Consider the following 17,500-nt stretch of genomic DNA (forward strand, 5'->3'; position numbering starts at 1 on the left):
ACAAGCAGACATGACGAGCACTTCTTTGCATATGTAGGATGTAAATGAAAGCTGCGCTAGGCAAGAGTTTTATGTCAAAATCCACCCGTCTTATCAGTCTGAATCATAAAGTGAGGCTGCAGTAGAGAAGAGCGTCCCAACGTCACTGATTCAGATGCAGCAGATTCACCTTTTTTCTCAAATTTTATTCTGATGTTGGTATACGCACTGGAGGGAAATATTCTCCACAAACACAAAGTGACAAATCATAACAGGAAAATGCATATTTTGCCTCTCTTGCCACTTTAGCATCACAGACCGGCGAGGTTGGTAAACATGAGCTGTGTTCAGTTTACTGATGTCACCTTACAGGATTTCTTGGTATTGAAGTCCTCAAGATTCAAATAAAGTGAAAGAGATTTCTTTTAAAATAATTAATAAATGTTATCCAGTAAAAATGAATTTAGTTAAATACAAAGTTGACTTAGACACGAAATGTTGCTTTTGTAACAAGATGAAACATTGTGTCACCTCTTTTGGGATTGCTGTTATAGCTACACTTTTTGGAGGGACTTAAAAAACGACTTCATAATGTCAATATTCCAGTTAATCTTGAATTGAAACATGTCTTATTTGGAGCTACAGATGAAGACATTCAAAATCACTACATTTTTAACCTTTATGGGTAAATATCACATTCATACCAGCAAGTTTTCTAATCAAAAACCTAACTATTTTGTTTTTAAAACAAAGTGTTATATAGATTCTATTAAAGAAGAAGTAATCACCCCAAAGCTTTAAACATATAGCTATTGCCATTTTTAGTATATTTTAATATTTTTCCCCAAGCCTATTCTCTTATACCTTTGGATTTTCTGTTATTATTATTGATGCTTCTTTTTTGTTTTGTATGATGTTACTCATGAAAGTTTCATACTTTCATATATGTATTTGTATGACTTGAATAAAAAACTAAATAAATGAAAAGTCCTCAAAATTGAAACAGTTAGCTCTCATTACCACTTAAGGCCGCCAACATGCAAAAATTGCATAGTGCAGCTTTAACAGTAATAACTAGAAAAGTTTAAGGCATAGTACTTTGTATTTGTATTTTGTATTTTGAATAAGAAGGCCTACTTGACATTTTGTTGTTTTTCGTGTGTGTGTGTGTGTGTGTGTGTGTGTGTGTGTGTGTGTGTGTGTGTGTGCGTGTGTGTATTCCTAGGTGTGATAGCCCTTAGTCAGGAGTTGGGGAATCTAGCTGTGGGTCTCAGACACCTCTCTCTGTCCAGGGTGTCTATGTCCGCCAGAGGTACGCACACACACACACACACACACACACACACAAACACACTCCTCCATCCGGCTCCTCCTCCTCAATCTTCCCAGATGAGGGAAGGTCCTCCTCTTTCTAAATTCTACACTTCTCTGTCCACCCTCCTCCTCCTCTCTCTTCTTCTCAATCCTGCTCTTCATGCTCCTCCTTCTCAGGATTGTTTATTGTTTATTTGGATCCCCATTGGTTGTTACCACGGCAACAACTACTCTTCCTGGGATCCAGGATGGAGGGGGATGGAGAGGGAAGATTGACGAGAAGGCGCAGAATGGAAAAAGAGGAGGAGGATGTCCTAAAATGGATGCCGTACTTTCCATCTGTCACTCATCTATCTGTCACTCTCTGTGTGTGTTGCCAGGTCTGGGCTGTCTGTGTCAGGAACTGTCTACCTGTCAGCTATTCTCAGCTTCTCTGACCCATCTGGATCTTTCCGGAAACCCTGGCAGCCTGGCTACCGAGGAGGCCACGGTACACGCTGCTGTGTGTGTGTGTGTGTGTGTGTGTGTGTGTTGCTTGAAGAAGTTTTTATATTCCTAAAAATAACAAGAATGCACACAAACATGCATTCCAATACTTCAGGGCATTCTTGAGAACTGGGGCAGAAAGTTTTACATTTTTGCAAAAAAAAAAAAAAAAAGTTTAAAATCTCTCAATACTTCTGTTTGTAGATGAAGCTCTAAGATATCGAATCATGTTCCGGGCAATCGCCTGGTTTTGTCTTTTTTTTTTTTCCAGAGCATTACCTATTTTGTGTCATATTGATAAAAAAAACATCTGATTTATTCGGTCCCAAACAGATTCAAATTCCCATAATCCTTTCAAATTCTAGAATACGTCACTTTTTCTTATAAATCAAGAAGATAACATAATACTTCTGAACATAATTAACACATTTGATGTTTGGAAACGCAAGTATTTTAATAGATCAGCCCCGGATATATTCACATTTCTTTTAAATCAACACATTCAGTATCATCTTTTAAATCACTTTAAACTTTTATAGACTCGCTTTTATGTCATTGTTTTTGATCTGGCCCACTTTTAATCTTGTCCTGTTCCTTATGTTTTCTTTATTCCTATTTGCATATTTATTTATTCTTCTTTCAACCTATTTTTCCTTTTGATTGTGTTTCCTATTTTTATCTCCTCATTATGTATTTTACTTTTCTTGTTTTTATGCCTTCCTGTTAAAGCGCTAAATTCCACTTTTAGGTCAGTGTTACATAAATAAAGCTTATTATTTCGATTATTATTACATCAAAACAAATCCTGCAGCACTGGTTTGAGGTCATGCGTACAGAATATGCACTGTACCACAGCAAGCATCCGCCCTGCTGAGGTGTCCTTGAGCAAAACACTGAGGGTGCATTCCATTACAAAACGATTGCTCCTCGCCTCGCACACGTGTCATTTTCTCTACACATTTCTGACGGTGTGGAGCTGGGCTTAGCCTAGCCTCCTTCATGTGTCTTTTAACCATTTGGAACATCCTTAATGATGGCGGCTCATTTTTGGATGCCGAGTAACGAGTAGTCGAGGAGGATAAGACGCATTTTGGCTAAATGGAACGCACCCTGAATCACTGCCAGCTGACCTCTGACCTCCTGTGCAGAGGGGCAAGAGAAAAGATAGTTTCCCTAATAGAGAAGAGCATATTATGATCTGACGACGATCTGATGATGACTAGACTGTGTCAAATTGTGGCATAAAACACAACAGGAAGGGGTATAGAGGTTTCCATGGCTACAGATGACACATCTTGTGTGACATTGTGTGGTAAACAATGTCAGTGGATAGAACGAATTGAGAACAAGAGAAAGAGCAAACTGGAACCGGAAATTGACTGAATTCATTAGTCATCAATTTTGACTAATGTAAAACTACAATTTCTAGCCACTTTTTTGAACAATATGAAAATGCGATCACACAAATAGATTTACACATAAGAGACCAGATGGAAAAATAAAATCCTAAATATTTTAAATGTGATAAAATATGAAATTGTTGTGCAAGTCCCAGTTCTCAAGAATCACTTAAATTTAATTCAGTGTGAATTGAGAACAAAAATTGGAAAGCTATGGCCTGAAATTAATCTAAAGCCCACTTTGTATCATCAGAAGCTTTGTTTACATAGTGATTTATCTGAATGAATGAATATGTTTTTATGCTTAAATTTATCAACTGACAGGACTAACAGTATGTGAGCCTAAACTGGGTTTCAGATTGTATTTTTAAGTACAAATCCTAAATTTATTTGGCTATGTAGGCTATATTTGAGTCTACTTTTGCATAAGTCAATAAATAATACATCAATTTCAGTGGAGTTGCCCTTGAAGGGTATACTAACCTGGTTGTTAGAAATGTGTTAAAAATCAGAATTGTATGAATTGTAAGTAAAGTATTTGAACACATTTACGTGCCTGTTGGCCTGTGTTTGATGTGGGGAATACATTCTGTATATGGCCACTGGTTCTCAGTGTGTGTGTGTGTGTGTGTGTGTGTGTGTGTGTGTGTGTGTGCGTGTGTGTGTGTGTGTTTCAGTTTCTCTTCAGGTTCCTGTCCAGTTGTAACTCTCTGTCCCATCTGGACCTCAGTGGTACCGACTGCCCTCTGGACACGGTCAGCAATCAAGACAGTTTTAAATTATTTTTTGCATTCTCTATGAAAGTAGTTTTCAAAAAAATCCATCACTCTGGGCTACATTCCAAGAGTCCATATCCCATAAAATGCACATATTTTCATGGACCAATTTTAGTGTTTCATTTGAGACGACTGAGCTTAATCCAATCCAATCCTGTTGATTTTATGTTTATGATATTATGTTTATGAGCAATGCATTTAGTGAATATCATACTATCTATAGACATAATCAAACCTTTTCAATAAATTTCAACATTTAACAATTCTTTTGGTCCTTCATTCCTGCCACCTCCTGTCATGTTTTTTCATACTTTGCACTAATTTAAGCTTCATACATTTCTTCGAAATATGTTGAAATGTTGGAGTTATCGGTTGCTGCATTATGTTATACCCCGTATTTGCTTTCTTCTTATATATATTCTTATATATATATTACAGTTTCATCTAATCTGATCACATTATTTTTTATCTTAACAGATAACGTGTATTAGAGTTCTTCACTGGTCATTTTGTATACTTGATTCTTACTCATTCTAATTTTCCCTTCCAGTTATTTGTATCTCTATCTGCTGGATGTTGTTCCAAACTGATCCACCTCAACTTGGCCAGGAATGCTTTTAGCCACAGGTGAGCCCCAACAGGAACTTTTTACAGTTTATTAATGTGATGTGAATGATTTGTATCAAAGGACAAAATTAGTGTTTTTGAGATGCGGGCCCTGTCTTATTCTTGTCTTGAGAGGAGATTGACATCTTTCTCCATTATTGAGATATTGGGGAGCCATTTTGCACGGATTCATCAGTGCTGTAGGCTTCTGGTGTATCTGAAAAAACAAAAACTGGTGTCTGGTAGCTCTTTCCTAGGAAGTGATGGGTTTAATATGTCCGGTTTGTTTGGAATAAACAGAAGCCCTCTAAAAAGAAGGCATTACATTTAGAATAGCGTGTGTTAGTAGAGAGAAAGACCCAACTTAAATGTCCATGTGTAAATATGATTGTTTTTGTGTGTGTGTGTGTGTATTTGTATGCGTGTATAGAAAGGTGCGGGAGGTGACTAGGAGCATTCGAGAGTTCTTCAGTCAGAGCTGTGAGCTAAAATACGTGGGCCTATCTGCAACCAAACTACCCCCACAAGCTCTCAGGTGGGTGGTGCCACAAGTAAAACCTAACCTAACTAAAACTAAACCTAACCTATTGTATTGTACCTGTTGTGCAGTACAGTGGTTCTCACAGTGGGGTCTGGGGGTTCCAGGAGTCCTTGAGTCTTTGAGGGAGTTACATCTGTCTTTGAGGGGATTGCAGGTGTCTGTGAGGGGGATCCAGGTGTCTTTGAGGAGGTTCCAGGTGTAATGAAGGGGTTCCATCTGTCTTTGAGGGGGTTCCAGGTGTCTTTGAGGGGGTTCCAAGTGTCTTTGAGGGGGTTCCATCTGTCTTTGAGGGGGTTCCAGGTGTCTTTGAGGAGGTTCCAGGTGTAATGAGGGGGGTTTCATCTGTCTTTGAGGTGGTTCCAGGTGTCTTTGAGGAGGTTCCAGGTGTCTTTGAGGGGGTTCAACCTGTCTTTGAGGGTGTTCCAGGTGTCTTGGAGGGGGTTCCAGCTGTTTTTGACAGGGTTCCAGGTGTGTTTGAGGAGGTTCCAGGTGTCTTTGAGGGGGTTCAATCTGTCTTTGAGGGTGTTCCAGGTGTCTTGGAGGGGGTTCCATCTGTCTTTGACGGGGTTCCAGGTGTGTTTGAGGAGGATCCAGATGTCTTGGAGGGGGTTCCATCTGTCTTTGACGGGGTTCCAGGTGTCTTTGAGGAGGATCCAAGTATATTTGAGGGGGTTCCATCTGTCTTTGAGGGGGTACAAGGTGTCTTTGAGAAGGTTCCAGGTGTCTTTGAGGGGGTTCCATCTGTCTTTGAGGGGGTTCCAGGTATCTCAGAGGGGGTTCCATCTGTATTTGAGTAGCTTCCAGGTGTCTTTTAGGGGGGTTCCATCTGTCTTTGAGGGGGTTCCAGGTGTCTTTGAGGAGGATCCAGGTGTCTTTGAGGAGGTTCCAGGCGTAATGAGGGGGGTTCCATCTGTCTTTGAGGAGGTTCCAGGTGTGTTTGAGGAGGTTCCAGGTGTCTTTGAGGGGGTTCAACCTGTCTTTGAGGGTGTTCCAGGTGTCTTGGAGGGGGTTCCATCTGTCTTTGACAGGGTTCCAGGTGTCTTTGAGGAGGATCCAGATGTCTTGGAGGGGGTTCCATCTGTCTTTGACGGGGTTCCAGGTGTCTTTGAGGAGGATCCAGGTATATTTGAGGGGCTTCCATCTGTCTTTGAGGGGGTACAAGGTGTCTTTGAGAAGGTTCCAGGTGTCTTTGAGGGGGTTCCAGGTATCTCAGAGGGGGTTCCATCTGTATTTGAGTAGCTTCCAGGTGTCTTTTAGGGGGGTTCCATCTGTCTTTGAGAGGGGTTCCAGGTGTCTTTGAAGAGGTTTCAGGTGTCTTTGAGGAGGTTCCAGGCGTAATGAGGGGGTTCCATCTGTCTTTGAGGAGGATCCAGGTGTCTTTGAGGAGGTTCCAGGTGTAATGAGTGGGGTTCCATCTGTCTTTGAGGAGGTTCCAGGTGTGTTTGAGGAGGTTCCAGGTGTCTTTGAGGGGGTTCAATCTGTCTTTGAGGGTGTTCCAGGTGTCTTGGAGGGGGTTCCATCTGTCTTTGACGGGGTTCCAGGTGTCTTTGAGGAGGATCCAGATGTCTTGGAGGGGGTTCCATCTGTCTTTGACGGGGTTCCAGATGTCTTTGAGGAGGATCCAAGTATATTTGAGGGGGTTCCATCTGTCTTTGAGGGGGTACAAGGTGTCTTTGAGAAGGTTCCAGGTGTCTTTGAGGGGGTTCCATCTGTCTTTGAGGGGGTTCCAGGTATCTCAGAGGGGGTTCCATCTGTATTTGAGTAGCTTCCAGGTGTCTTTTAGGAGGGTTCCATCTGTCTTTGAGGGGGTTCCAGGTGTCTTTGAGGAGGATCCAGGTGTCTTTGAGGAGGTTCCAGGCGTAATGAGGGGGGTTCCATCTGTCTTTGAGGAGGTTCCAGGTGTGTTTGAGGAGGTTCCAGGTGTCTTTGAGGGGGTTCAACCTGTCTTTGAGGGTGTTCCAGGTGTCTTGGAGGGGGTTCCATCTGTCTTTGACAGGGTTCCAGGTGTCTTTGAGGAGGATCCAGATGTCTTGGAGGGGGTTCCATCTGTCTTTGACGGGGTTCCAGGTGTCTTTGAGGAGGATCCAGGTATATTTGAGGGGCTTCCATCTGTCTTTGAGGGGGTACAAGGTGTCTTTGAGAAGGTTCCAGGTGTCTTTGAGGGGGTTCCAGGTATCTCAGAGGGGGTTCCATCTGTATTTGAGTAGCTTCCAGGTGTCTTTTAGGGGGGTTCCATCTGTCTTTGAGGGGGTTCCAGGTGTCTTTGAAGAGGTTTCAGGTGTCTTTGAGGAGGTTCCAGGCGTAATGAGGGGGTTCCATCTGTCTTTGATGGGGTTCCAGGTGTCTTTGACGGGGTTCCAAGTGTCTTTGAGGGGGTTCCATCTGTCTTTGAGGGGGATCCGGGTGTCTTTGAGGAGGTTGCAGGTGTCTTTGAGGGGGTTCAACCTGTCTTTGAGGGTGTTTCAGGTGTCTTTGAGGGGGTTCCATCTGTCTTTGACGGGGTTCCAGGTGTCTTTGAGGAGGTTCCGGGTATTTTTTAGGGGGTTCAACCTGACTTTGAGGGTGTTCCAGGTGTCTTGGAGGGGGTTCCATCTGTCTTTGAGGGGGTTCCAGGTGTCTTTGAGGAGGATCCAGGTGTCTTTGAGGAGGTTCCAGGCGTAATGAGGGGGTTCCATCTGTCTTTGGGAGGTTCCAGGTGTCTTTGAGGAGGTTCCGGGTGTTTTTTAGGGGGTTCAACCTGACTTTGAGGGTGTTCCAGGTGTCTTGGAGGGGGTTCCATCTGTCTTTGAGGGGATTCCAGGTGTCTTTGAGGAGGATCCATGTGTCTTTGAGGAGGTTCCAGGCGTAATGAGGGGGGTTCCATCTGTCTTTGGGAGGTTCCAGGTGTCTTTGAGGAGGTTCCGGGTGTTTTTTAGGGGGTTCAACCTGACTTTGAGGGTGTTCCAGGTGTCTTTGAGGGGGTTCCATCTGTCTTTGAGGGGGTTCCAGGTGTCTTTGAGAAGGATCCAGATGTCTTGGAGGGGGTTCCATCTGTCTTTGATGGGGTTCCAGGTGTCTTTGAGGAAGATCAAGGTGTATTTGAGGGGTTTCCATCTGTCTTTGAGGGGGTTCCAGGTGTCTTTGAGAAGGTTCCAGGTGTCTTTGAGGGTGTTCCAGGTATCTTTGAGGGGGTTCCATCTGTATTTGAGTAGCTTCCAGGTGTCTTTTAGGGGGGTTCCATCTGTCTTTGAGCGGGTTCCATCTGTCTTTGAGTAGATTCCAGGTGTCTTTGACGGGGGTTCCAGGTGTCTTTGAGGGGGTTCCAGGTGTCTTTGAGGAGGTTCCAGACGTAATGAGGGGGTTCCATCTGCCTTTGAGGGAGTTCCAGGTGTCTTTGAGGGGGTTCCATCTGTCTTTGATGGGGTTCCAGGTGTCTTTGAGGAGGATCCAGGTGTCTTGGAGGGGGTTCCATCTGTCTTTGAGGGGGTTCCAGGTGTCTTTGAGGAGGTTCCAGGCATAATGAGGGGGTTCCATCTGTCTTTGAGGGGGTTCCATCTGTCTTTGAGGGGGCTCCATCTGTCTTTGAGGGGGTTCCAGGTGTCTTTAAGGAGGTTTCAGGCATAATGAGGGGGTTCCATCTGTCTTTGAGGGGGTTCCATCTGTCTTTGAGGAGGTTTCAGGCATAATGAGGGGGTTCCATCTGTCTTTGAGGGGGTTCCAGGTGTCTTTGAGGGGGTTCAACCTGTCTTTGAGGGTGTTCCAGGTGTCTTGGAGGGGGTTCCATCTGTCTTTGACGGGGTTCCAGGTGTCTTTGAGGAGGATCCAGGTGTCTTGGAGGGGGTTCCATTTGTCTTTGACGGGGGTTCCAGGTGTCTTTGAGGAGGTTCCAGACGTAATGAGGGGGTTCCATCTGCCTTTGAGGGAGTTCCAGGTGTCTTTGAGGGGGTTCCATCTGTCTTTGATGGGGTTCCAGGTGTCTTTGAGGAGGATCCAGGTGTCTTGGAGGGGGTTCCATCTGTCTTTGAGGGGGTTCCAGGTGTCTTTGAGGAGGTTCCAGGCATAATGAGGGGGTTCCATCTGTCTTTGAGGGGGTTCCATCTGTCTTTGAGGGGGCTCCATCTGTCTTTGAGGGGGTTCCAGGTGTCTTTAAGGAGGTTTCAGGCATAATGAGGGGGTTCCATCTGTCTTTGAGGGGGTTCCATCTGTCTTTGAGGAGGTTTCAGGCATAATGAGGGGGTTCCATCTGTCTTTGAGGGGGTTCCAGGTGTCTTTAAGGAGGTTTCAGGCATAATGAGGGGGTTCCATCTGTCTTTGAGGGGGTTCCATCTGTCTTTGAGGAGGTTTCAGGCATAATGAGGGGGTTCCATCTGTCTTTGAGGGGGTTCCAGGTGTCTTTGAGGGGGTTCAACCTGTCTTTGAGGGTGTTCCAGGTGTCTTGGAGGGGGTTCCATCTGTCTTTGACGGGGTTCCAGGTGTCTTTGAGGAGGATCCAGGTGTCTTGGAGGGGGTTCCATTTGTCTTTGACGGGGTTCCAGGTGTCTTTGAGGATGATCCAGGTGTCTTTGAGGGGGTTCCATCTGTCTTTGAGGGGGTACAAGGTGTCTTTGAGAAGGTTCCAGGTGTCTTTGAGGGGGTTCTATCTGTCTTTGAGGGGTTTCCAGGTATCTCTGAGGGGGTTCCATCTGTATTTGAGTAGCTTCCAGGTGTCTTTTAGGGGGGTTCCATCTGTCTTTGAGGGGGTTCCAGGTGTCTTTGAGGGGGTTCAACCTGTCTTTGAGGGTGTTCCAGGTGTCTTGGAGGGGGTTCCATCTGTCTTTGACAGGGTTCCGGGTGTCTTTGAGGAGGATCCAGGTGTCTTGGAGGGGGTTCCATCTGTCTTTGAGGGGGTTACATGTGTCTTTGAGGAGGTTCCAGGCATAATGAGGGGGTTCCATCTGTCTTTGAGGGGGTTCCATCTGTCTTTGAGGGGGTTCCAGGTGTCTTTGAGGGGGTTCAACCTGTCTTTGAGGGTGTTCCAGGTGTCTTGGAGGGGGTTCCATCTGTCTTTGATGGGGTTCCAGGTGTCTTTGTGGAGGATCCAGGTGTCTTTGAGGAGGTTCCAGGCGTAATGAGGGGGGTTCCATCTGTCTTTGGGAGGTTCCAGGTGTCTTTGAGGAGGTTCCAGGTGTTTTTTAGGGGGTTCAACCTGAATTTGAGGGTGTTCCAGGTGTCTTTGAGGGGGTTCCATCTGTCTTTGAGGGGGTTCCAGGTGTCTTTGAGAAGGATCCAGATGTCTTGGAGGGGGTTCCATCTGTCTTTGAGGGGGTACAAGGTGTCTTTGAGAAGGTTCCAGGTGTCTTTGAGGGGGTTCCAGGTATCTCTGAGGGGGTTCCATCTGTATTTGAGTAGCTTCCAGGTGTCTTTTAGGGGGGTTCCATCTGTCTTTGAGGGGGTTCCAGGTGTCTTTGAGGGGGTTCCAGGTGTCTTTGAGGGGGTTCAACCTGTCTTTGAGGGTGTTCCAGGTGTCTTGGAGGGGGTTCCATCTGTCTTTGACAGGGTTCCGGGTGTCTTTGAGGAGGATCCAGGTGTCTTGGAGGGGGTTCCATCTGTCTTTGAGGGGGTTACATGTGTCTTTGAGGAGGTTCCAGGTGTAATGAGGGGGTTCCATCTGTCTTTGAGGGGGTTCCAGGTGTCTTGGAGGGGGTTCAACCTGTCTTTGAGGGTGTTCCAGGTGTCTTGGAGGGGGTTCCATCTGTCTTTGATGGGGTTCCAGGTGTCTTTGAGGAGGATCCAGGTGTCTTTGAGGAGGATCCAGGTGTCTTTGAGGAGGTTCCAGGCGTAATGAGGGGGGTTCCATCTGTCTTTGGGAGGTTCCAGGTGTCTTTGAGGAGGTTCCAGGTGTTTTTTAGGGGGTTCAACCTGACTTTGAGAGTGTTCCAAGTGTCTTTGAGGGGTTCCATCTGTCTTTGAGGGGGTTCCAGGTGTCTTTGAGAAGGATCCAGGTGTCTTGGAGGGGGTTCCATCTGTCTTTGACGGGGTTCCAGGTGTCTTTGAGGAGGATCCAGGTGTATTTGAGGGGTTTCCATCTGTCTTTGAGGGGGTTCCAGGTGTCTTTGAGAAGGTTCCAGGTGTCTTTGAGGGGGTTCCATCTGTCTTTGAGGGGGTTCCAGGTATCTTTGAGAAGGTTCCATCTGTATTTGAGTAGCTTCCAGGTGTCTTTGAGGGGGTTCCAGGTGTCTTTGAGAAGGTTCCAGGTGTCTTTGAGGGGGTTCCATCTGTCTTTGAGGGGGTTCCATCTGTCTTTGAGGGGGTTCCAGGTATCTTTGAGAAGGTTCCATCTGTATTTGAGTAGCTTCCAGGTGTCTTTTAGGGGGGTTCCAGGTATCTTTGAGGGGGTTCCATCTGTATTTGAGTAGCTTCCAGGTGTCTTTTAGGGGGTTTCCATCTGTCTTTGAGTAGATTCCAGGTGTCTTTGACGGGGGTTTCAGGTGTAATGAGGGGGTTCCATCTGTCTTTGAGGGGGTTCCAAGTGTCTTGGAGGGGGTTCCATCTGTCTTTGGCGGGGTTCCAGGTGTCTTTGAGGAGGATCCAGGTGTCTTTGAGGGGGTTCCAGGTGTCTTTGAGGAGGTTCCAGGTGTAATGAGGGGGTTCCATCTGTCTTTGAGGGGGTTCCAGGTGTCTTTGAGGGGGTTCAACCTGTCTTTGAAGGTGTTCCAGGTGTCTTGGAGGGGGTTCCATCTGTCTTTGATGGGGTTCCAGGTGTCTTTGAGGAGGATCCAGGTGTCTTGGAGGGGGTTCCATCTGTCTTTGAGGGGGTTCCAGGTGTCTTTGACGAGGTTCCAGGCATAATGAAGGGGTTCCATCTGTCTTTGAGGGGGTTCCAGGTGTCTTTGAGGGGGTACAAGGTGTCTTTGAGAAGGTTCCAGGTGTCTTTGAGGGGGTTTCATCTGTCTTTGAGGGGGCTCCATCTGTCTTTGAGGGGGTTCCAGGTGTCTTTGAGGAGGTTTCAGGCGTAATGAGGGGGTTCCATCTGTCTTTGAGGGGGTTCCAGGTGTCTTTGAGGGGGTTCAACCCGTCTTTGAGGGTGTTCCAAGTGCCTTGGAGGGGGTTCCATCTGTCTTTGGCTGGGTTCCAGGTGTCTTTGAGGAGGATCCAGGTGTCTTGGAGGGGGTTCCATTTGTCTTTGACGGGGTTCCAGGTGTCTTTGAGGAGGTTCCAGGCGTAATGAGGGGGTTCCATCTGTCTTTGAGGGGGTTCCAGGTGTCTTTGAGGGGGTTCCAAGTGTCTTTGAGGGGGCTCCATCTGTCTTTGAGGGGGTTCCAGGTGTCTTCGAGGAGGTTCCAGGTGTAATGAGGGGGGTTCCATCTGTCTGAGGGAGTTCCATCTGTCTTTGAGGGGGTTCCAAGTGTCTTTGAGGTGGTTCCATCTGTCTTTGAGGGGGTTCCAGGTGTAATGAGGGGGGTTCCATCTGTCTTTCAGGGAGTTCCATCTGTCTTTGAATGGGTTCCAGGTGTCTTTGAGGGGGTTCCAAGTGTCTTTGAGGGGGTTCAATCTGTCTTTGAGGGGGTTCCATCTGTCTTTGAGGGAGTTCATGATGTCTTTGAGGGGGGTTCCAGGTGTCTTTGAGGGGGTTCCAAGTGTCTTTGAGGGGGTTCCATCTGTCTTTGAGGGAGTTCATGATGTCTTTGAGGGGGGTTCCAGGTGTCTTTGAGGGGGTTCCATCTGTGTTTGAGGGGGTTCCAGGTGTCTTTGAGGAGGTTCGAGTCGTCTTTGAGGGGGTTCAATCTGTCTTTGATGGGGTTCCATCTGTCTTTGAGTAGATTCAAGGTGTCTTTGACGGAGGTTCCATCTGTCTTTGAGGGGGGTTCCATCTGTATTTGAAGGAGCTCCAGGGGTCTTTGAGGGGGTTCCAGGTGTCTTGAGGGGGTTCCATTTGTCTTTGATGGGGGTTCCAAGTGTCTTTGAGGGGGTTCCAGGAATTCTTGAGGGGGTTCCAGGGGTTGTTGATGAGATTCTAGGGGGTCACCAGCAACATGAGGAATAGTTTAACTTCACTATCATTTAAATCAACAGAAATTATCCATATTAGAGAATGTATAAGAATTATTATTGTAATCATAGTTTTCACACTCACCACTATTATCTCCCCACATACAGTGTAGACAGTACCATTCAATACTAAATCAATTCTAAATGAGCTTTTATTGGCATTACATATATGTGTATATATTGCCAAAGCATACAACAACAAATACAACAAAATGCAGGACAAAATTAAATAAATAAGTTATAAAACAGATCAGAGTGTTTTTACACAGAATATTGGTGAATAACTACAACGATCAGCATTCCATAGTTACAAAAAGTTTCCAAATCAACAACAATAATAATGTCCCCCATATGGATCCCTGGGACTAAATCTGATCAAATTGGGGTCCATGACCCCTAATGTGAGTCTATTTAGGGGCCTGTGACATGAAAACATTTGACAAGCCCTGCTACAGATTGATATACTTTTGTATGGATATGTCATGTTTTCTTTTCCAATTCTAGGTTATTATTACAGGGTCTGGCAACCAACACTCGTCTCTGTGGGCTAGAGCTGGACCTCAGTAGCTGTGAGGTACACACACACACACACACACACACACACACACACACAAGCACTTGCATGGAAAAAAAACTTTTTCACAAATGATTCTGTTACCAACACTACTCGCTGTGACCTAATTACTGTGTGTCTCTGTGTGTGTGTGTGTGTGTGTATGTGTGTGTGTGTGTCTGTGTGTGTAGCTACGTTCAGCGGGGGCTCAGGTGATACAGGAGCACATCTTTGAAGCCATGGCCATAAGCAGTCTGGATATCTCTGACAATGGTATGCAAACCACACACACATACACACACACACACACACACACACATACACACACACACACACACACACACACACACACACACACACACACAAACTGCCTACAACATGTTGAGGGGCTGTTGTTGAACTAATTATGTGCAATACTATTGTGGCAGTGTTACCGTTTACACTGTTCATCATTTTTGTGGTTGTGCTACTGTTTAGTCAGCAGAGGGTGCTGGTCTATTTCATTTCTGTGGCAGTGCCACTGTTCAGTCAGTCCTAACACTAAAACCACAAATAACCACAATCTGCTCATATAAAATCAAGCTATATAAAGACACTCCACCTAAACAATCACAAATGAAAAGCACATAACTTAGCACAGTGTACTTTGGACCAAAGATGAACACATTAAAAGAAAGAACCTTCCACAGACCCACTTCAGCAGTGGTTCTCAACATGATGGTCGGGTCCATGCAGGGGAAAACCAATATGTCTACTGTACAAATTTATTATCATGTCTGTTTTTTCAGATTTTTCACTAATTCTTGCTTTTTCTTGTGAAATACTGAATAGTTTTCAGCCTCTAGGCCATCTCTGATAATCAAATGAAACGAAAAGTAGGAGAGTAGGCATCGCTTCGATTTAAGGGGTCATGAGGCAAAAAGTGTGAGAACCACTGTTCTAGATGACCATTGGACAAAGAGTGTGAGCAGGGATTCCAAACATTTCGAACCTGACTGGTCTGTGCCAATGCTGGGATATGCATCTAAGCCATCTAATCAAGGACTGATTTACGCCTGGAACACCAGGTGAATGCAATTAACTGCACTTAACTAGCTGGTATGGTAGAAAACCAGCAGTACTCTAGGTCCCGAGGACCAGGATTGAGAACCACTGCTCTAGGGAACTTGAGATGTTAACTCTCAAATAGGCAGTGACTGAAAAACATCCACCGTCCGCCCCAGCACAAATCCAGGGAAGTACGCTGCACTGGTGAGACCCACAGGGTGCAGTCAGTTCTGAGACCCACAGGGTGCAGTCAGTTCTGAGACCCGCAGGGTGCAGTCAGTTCTGAGGTACTCATCAAGAAGCACCACAGGCCACCACACAAATCCCTTCCATCTGCTGCAGGCAGCTAGCAGACCCCCAGACACAAATATTAGAAAACCTATATCAGTTCAATCCATACAAACGGTATTTACATATATATATTTATATTTATATGTATATGTATATATATATATATATATGTTGGACCTGGGTGTAATATGATGTCACCAAGAATAGGGATGGTGAGGTTTCAAAGCGTAGATAGGCCTTGTGGACTATTTTTTTGTGGAGAAGGAGAGAGTGTCAAGAGGAGGGTGCCACAGTCAGTCTCATTACATAAGTGGTACACAGAAATAACTAGAGAATCAAAGTAACAGCTGAGACTAGCTTGTTATGTGTGGTACGCTCCTATTACTATTAACTACTACTACTAAATCAATATGCATCATGATGTCGGAGCAGCCAGAACTCCACTCCTCCGGAATTTGAAACAATTGTGCTGCATCCAGTGAAACCCGGATATTTGAGACATTTATGCCGATATATGTAACTTTCACTCCGAAATTTAGTCCGTAAATCATGCACTATTACTTGGTAACAGAAATGTTAGAAGATATAGGAGAGAAGAGCAGAAGAGAGGACAAAATGAGACAACAGAGGAACAAAGGTAAACGAGAAAAAAAAAACTAGAACAGAGGAGATGGATGTAGACATCATTAGTATTCAGGGGAAAGTCCGCATTTTCACTCTAGAGACATGATTAAACACGCCTCTCTCTATCTGTCTCTGTCTCTCTCTCTCATCTATCATTCTGTCCCTCTCCGCACTCAAAGTAATATTTTGGTCTATTTTGTTTACGCATTTCAATTGTATGACAAATTGCCATCAAATTGGATGAACTAATCCTACCTTAAACAAAGTAATATCATTCATGGAATAACCCTAAATGACAAATCTCCATCAAAATGAAATAATTACACTCTAAATTATCGGGTTACTTAAGATCCATCAAGACAAACACTTAATGTTCACTCATTTTATCTAGCTGATATAGCTAGATAAAGCAAACAAATTTGTGTTGGTTCTAATTTAGCTAATTTTAATGTTTTTTTTTTATTGAAACTGTTAATCAACTTTATCTTCTTCGTAATACCTAAGAGCGTCAATAATCATCTTTCTCTCTTGCTTCCTATATTTCTTTTGCTGTAGACTTGTTTTGCATAAACCTGTTTGTTTACTTTACTTACTTTACTTAGCATCTCCAGGGAATTCCCATTGACAAAACTCCTACAAAGGCAATTTGTATTCAAAGAAAAACACATTTATCTTTCCGTGAATATATGCTGAAAAAGTAATAGTCTGTCCATGAGTGACTTTCTACTGTAGCTTTCTTTTTTCCTCCAATGAATAATAATCATAATCGTAAAAGCTTCTCATGTGTTACAAAGCAGTCCTATCAGTGGAGTTAAAGCTCCAGTGCAAAGATTTGAATTCAGTCAAGAAAAGTTTGCTATGGATTTCTAACACGAGGACGGTCATTTTTTCAGTTTTTGATGGTTCATCTGATTGGTTAGAACTTCTCTTTCGATGCTCAGTCAGTTGTCAGTAGGTAAAGGGGGCGTGGCTCTGTCCACCAGCTCAACTCAACCCATTTCTTACTGAGCATCATGTCTGAAGAGGAAGCGTCTAACATGTACAATACAATCAGTACATGTATGAGCCACCAGCATGAAGACAGACTCCTGCATGCTGATTTTGGCTAGTTGGGCAAGCAACTTTCTATTGGACACCTCATTAACTACGCATACTGTCGGCCAATCAGGGCATTCATTGAAATCCGGGTATATTTGTCGTAATTTACACCAGGAAGTAGACTGGATTTGATTGTTAACATCCAGAGGGAGTTTCTAAAATTTTCACAACACTGATAGTTATCATATCCTTGGTAACTTTACATTAACAAGCCCCTTGGTTAAACAATACCATGAGGTTGGGAAATACCATTCTCATTGCACTGGACCTTTACTGTCTACATCCATCTTACCTAAATTCTCTCTCCCTCTCTCTCTCTCTCCCTCTCTCTCTGTCTCTCTCCATGTCTCTCTCTCTCTAGGTTTTGAGAATGACATGGTGACTCTGGTATTGTCTATTGGTCGATGCCACTCACTTCGACGCCTGGCGCTGGGGAGAAACTTTGCCATGAAGTCTAGGTCTGACAAACATATAGTAATGTATAGCCATGCTATATAAATCATTCACTAAGCTAACTCCCTTTCTAACATCCTCCTGATTATTGTTCTTATGTATATGAATGCCATGTTGAAAAGAAAGTACAGTACAAATTCCTTCTTGACTGCTGCTTTTTCTGTCTGACACACAGAGCTCTCACTGATGTTCTTCATCGCATCGCTCAGCTCATTCAGGATGAGGAGTGTGTGAGTGACACTTCTATTTATTTCATTTTCATTTAATTTTATCAATTTATTATCAACTCAGGGATTCTCTGGGATTCAGTTTTTTGTACACAAAT

At 44.5% G+C, this 17,500-nt stretch overlaps 1 protein-coding gene across 1 annotated transcript in view; it reads left to right on the top strand.

The window, feature by feature from the left end:
- carmil2 (capping protein regulator and myosin 1 linker 2) overlaps positions 1–17,500 on the top strand; it is a 73,792-nt gene that overhangs the window by 19,459 nt on the left and 36,833 nt on the right. Inside the window, exons 12-20 of the mRNA XM_078282991.1 lie at positions 1,205–1,291; positions 1,674–1,783; positions 3,857–3,934; positions 4,506–4,582; positions 4,992–5,096; positions 13,614–13,683; positions 13,854–13,935; positions 17,084–17,180; positions 17,351–17,405. Of these exons, the coding sequence (XP_078139117.1) occupies positions 1,205–1,291; positions 1,674–1,783; positions 3,857–3,934; positions 4,506–4,582; positions 4,992–5,096; positions 13,614–13,683; positions 13,854–13,935; positions 17,084–17,180; positions 17,351–17,405 (761 nt within the window). The remainder of the gene's footprint in view (positions 1–1,204; positions 1,292–1,673; positions 1,784–3,856; positions 3,935–4,505; positions 4,583–4,991; positions 5,097–13,613; positions 13,684–13,853; positions 13,936–17,083; positions 17,181–17,350; positions 17,406–17,500) is intronic.

This window comes from Centroberyx gerrardi, chromosome 4 (genome assembly GCF_048128805.1).
Source record: "Centroberyx gerrardi isolate f3 chromosome 4, fCenGer3.hap1.cur.20231027, whole genome shotgun sequence".
Classification (NCBI taxonomy): Eukaryota; Metazoa; Chordata; class Actinopteri; order Beryciformes; family Berycidae; genus Centroberyx; species Centroberyx gerrardi.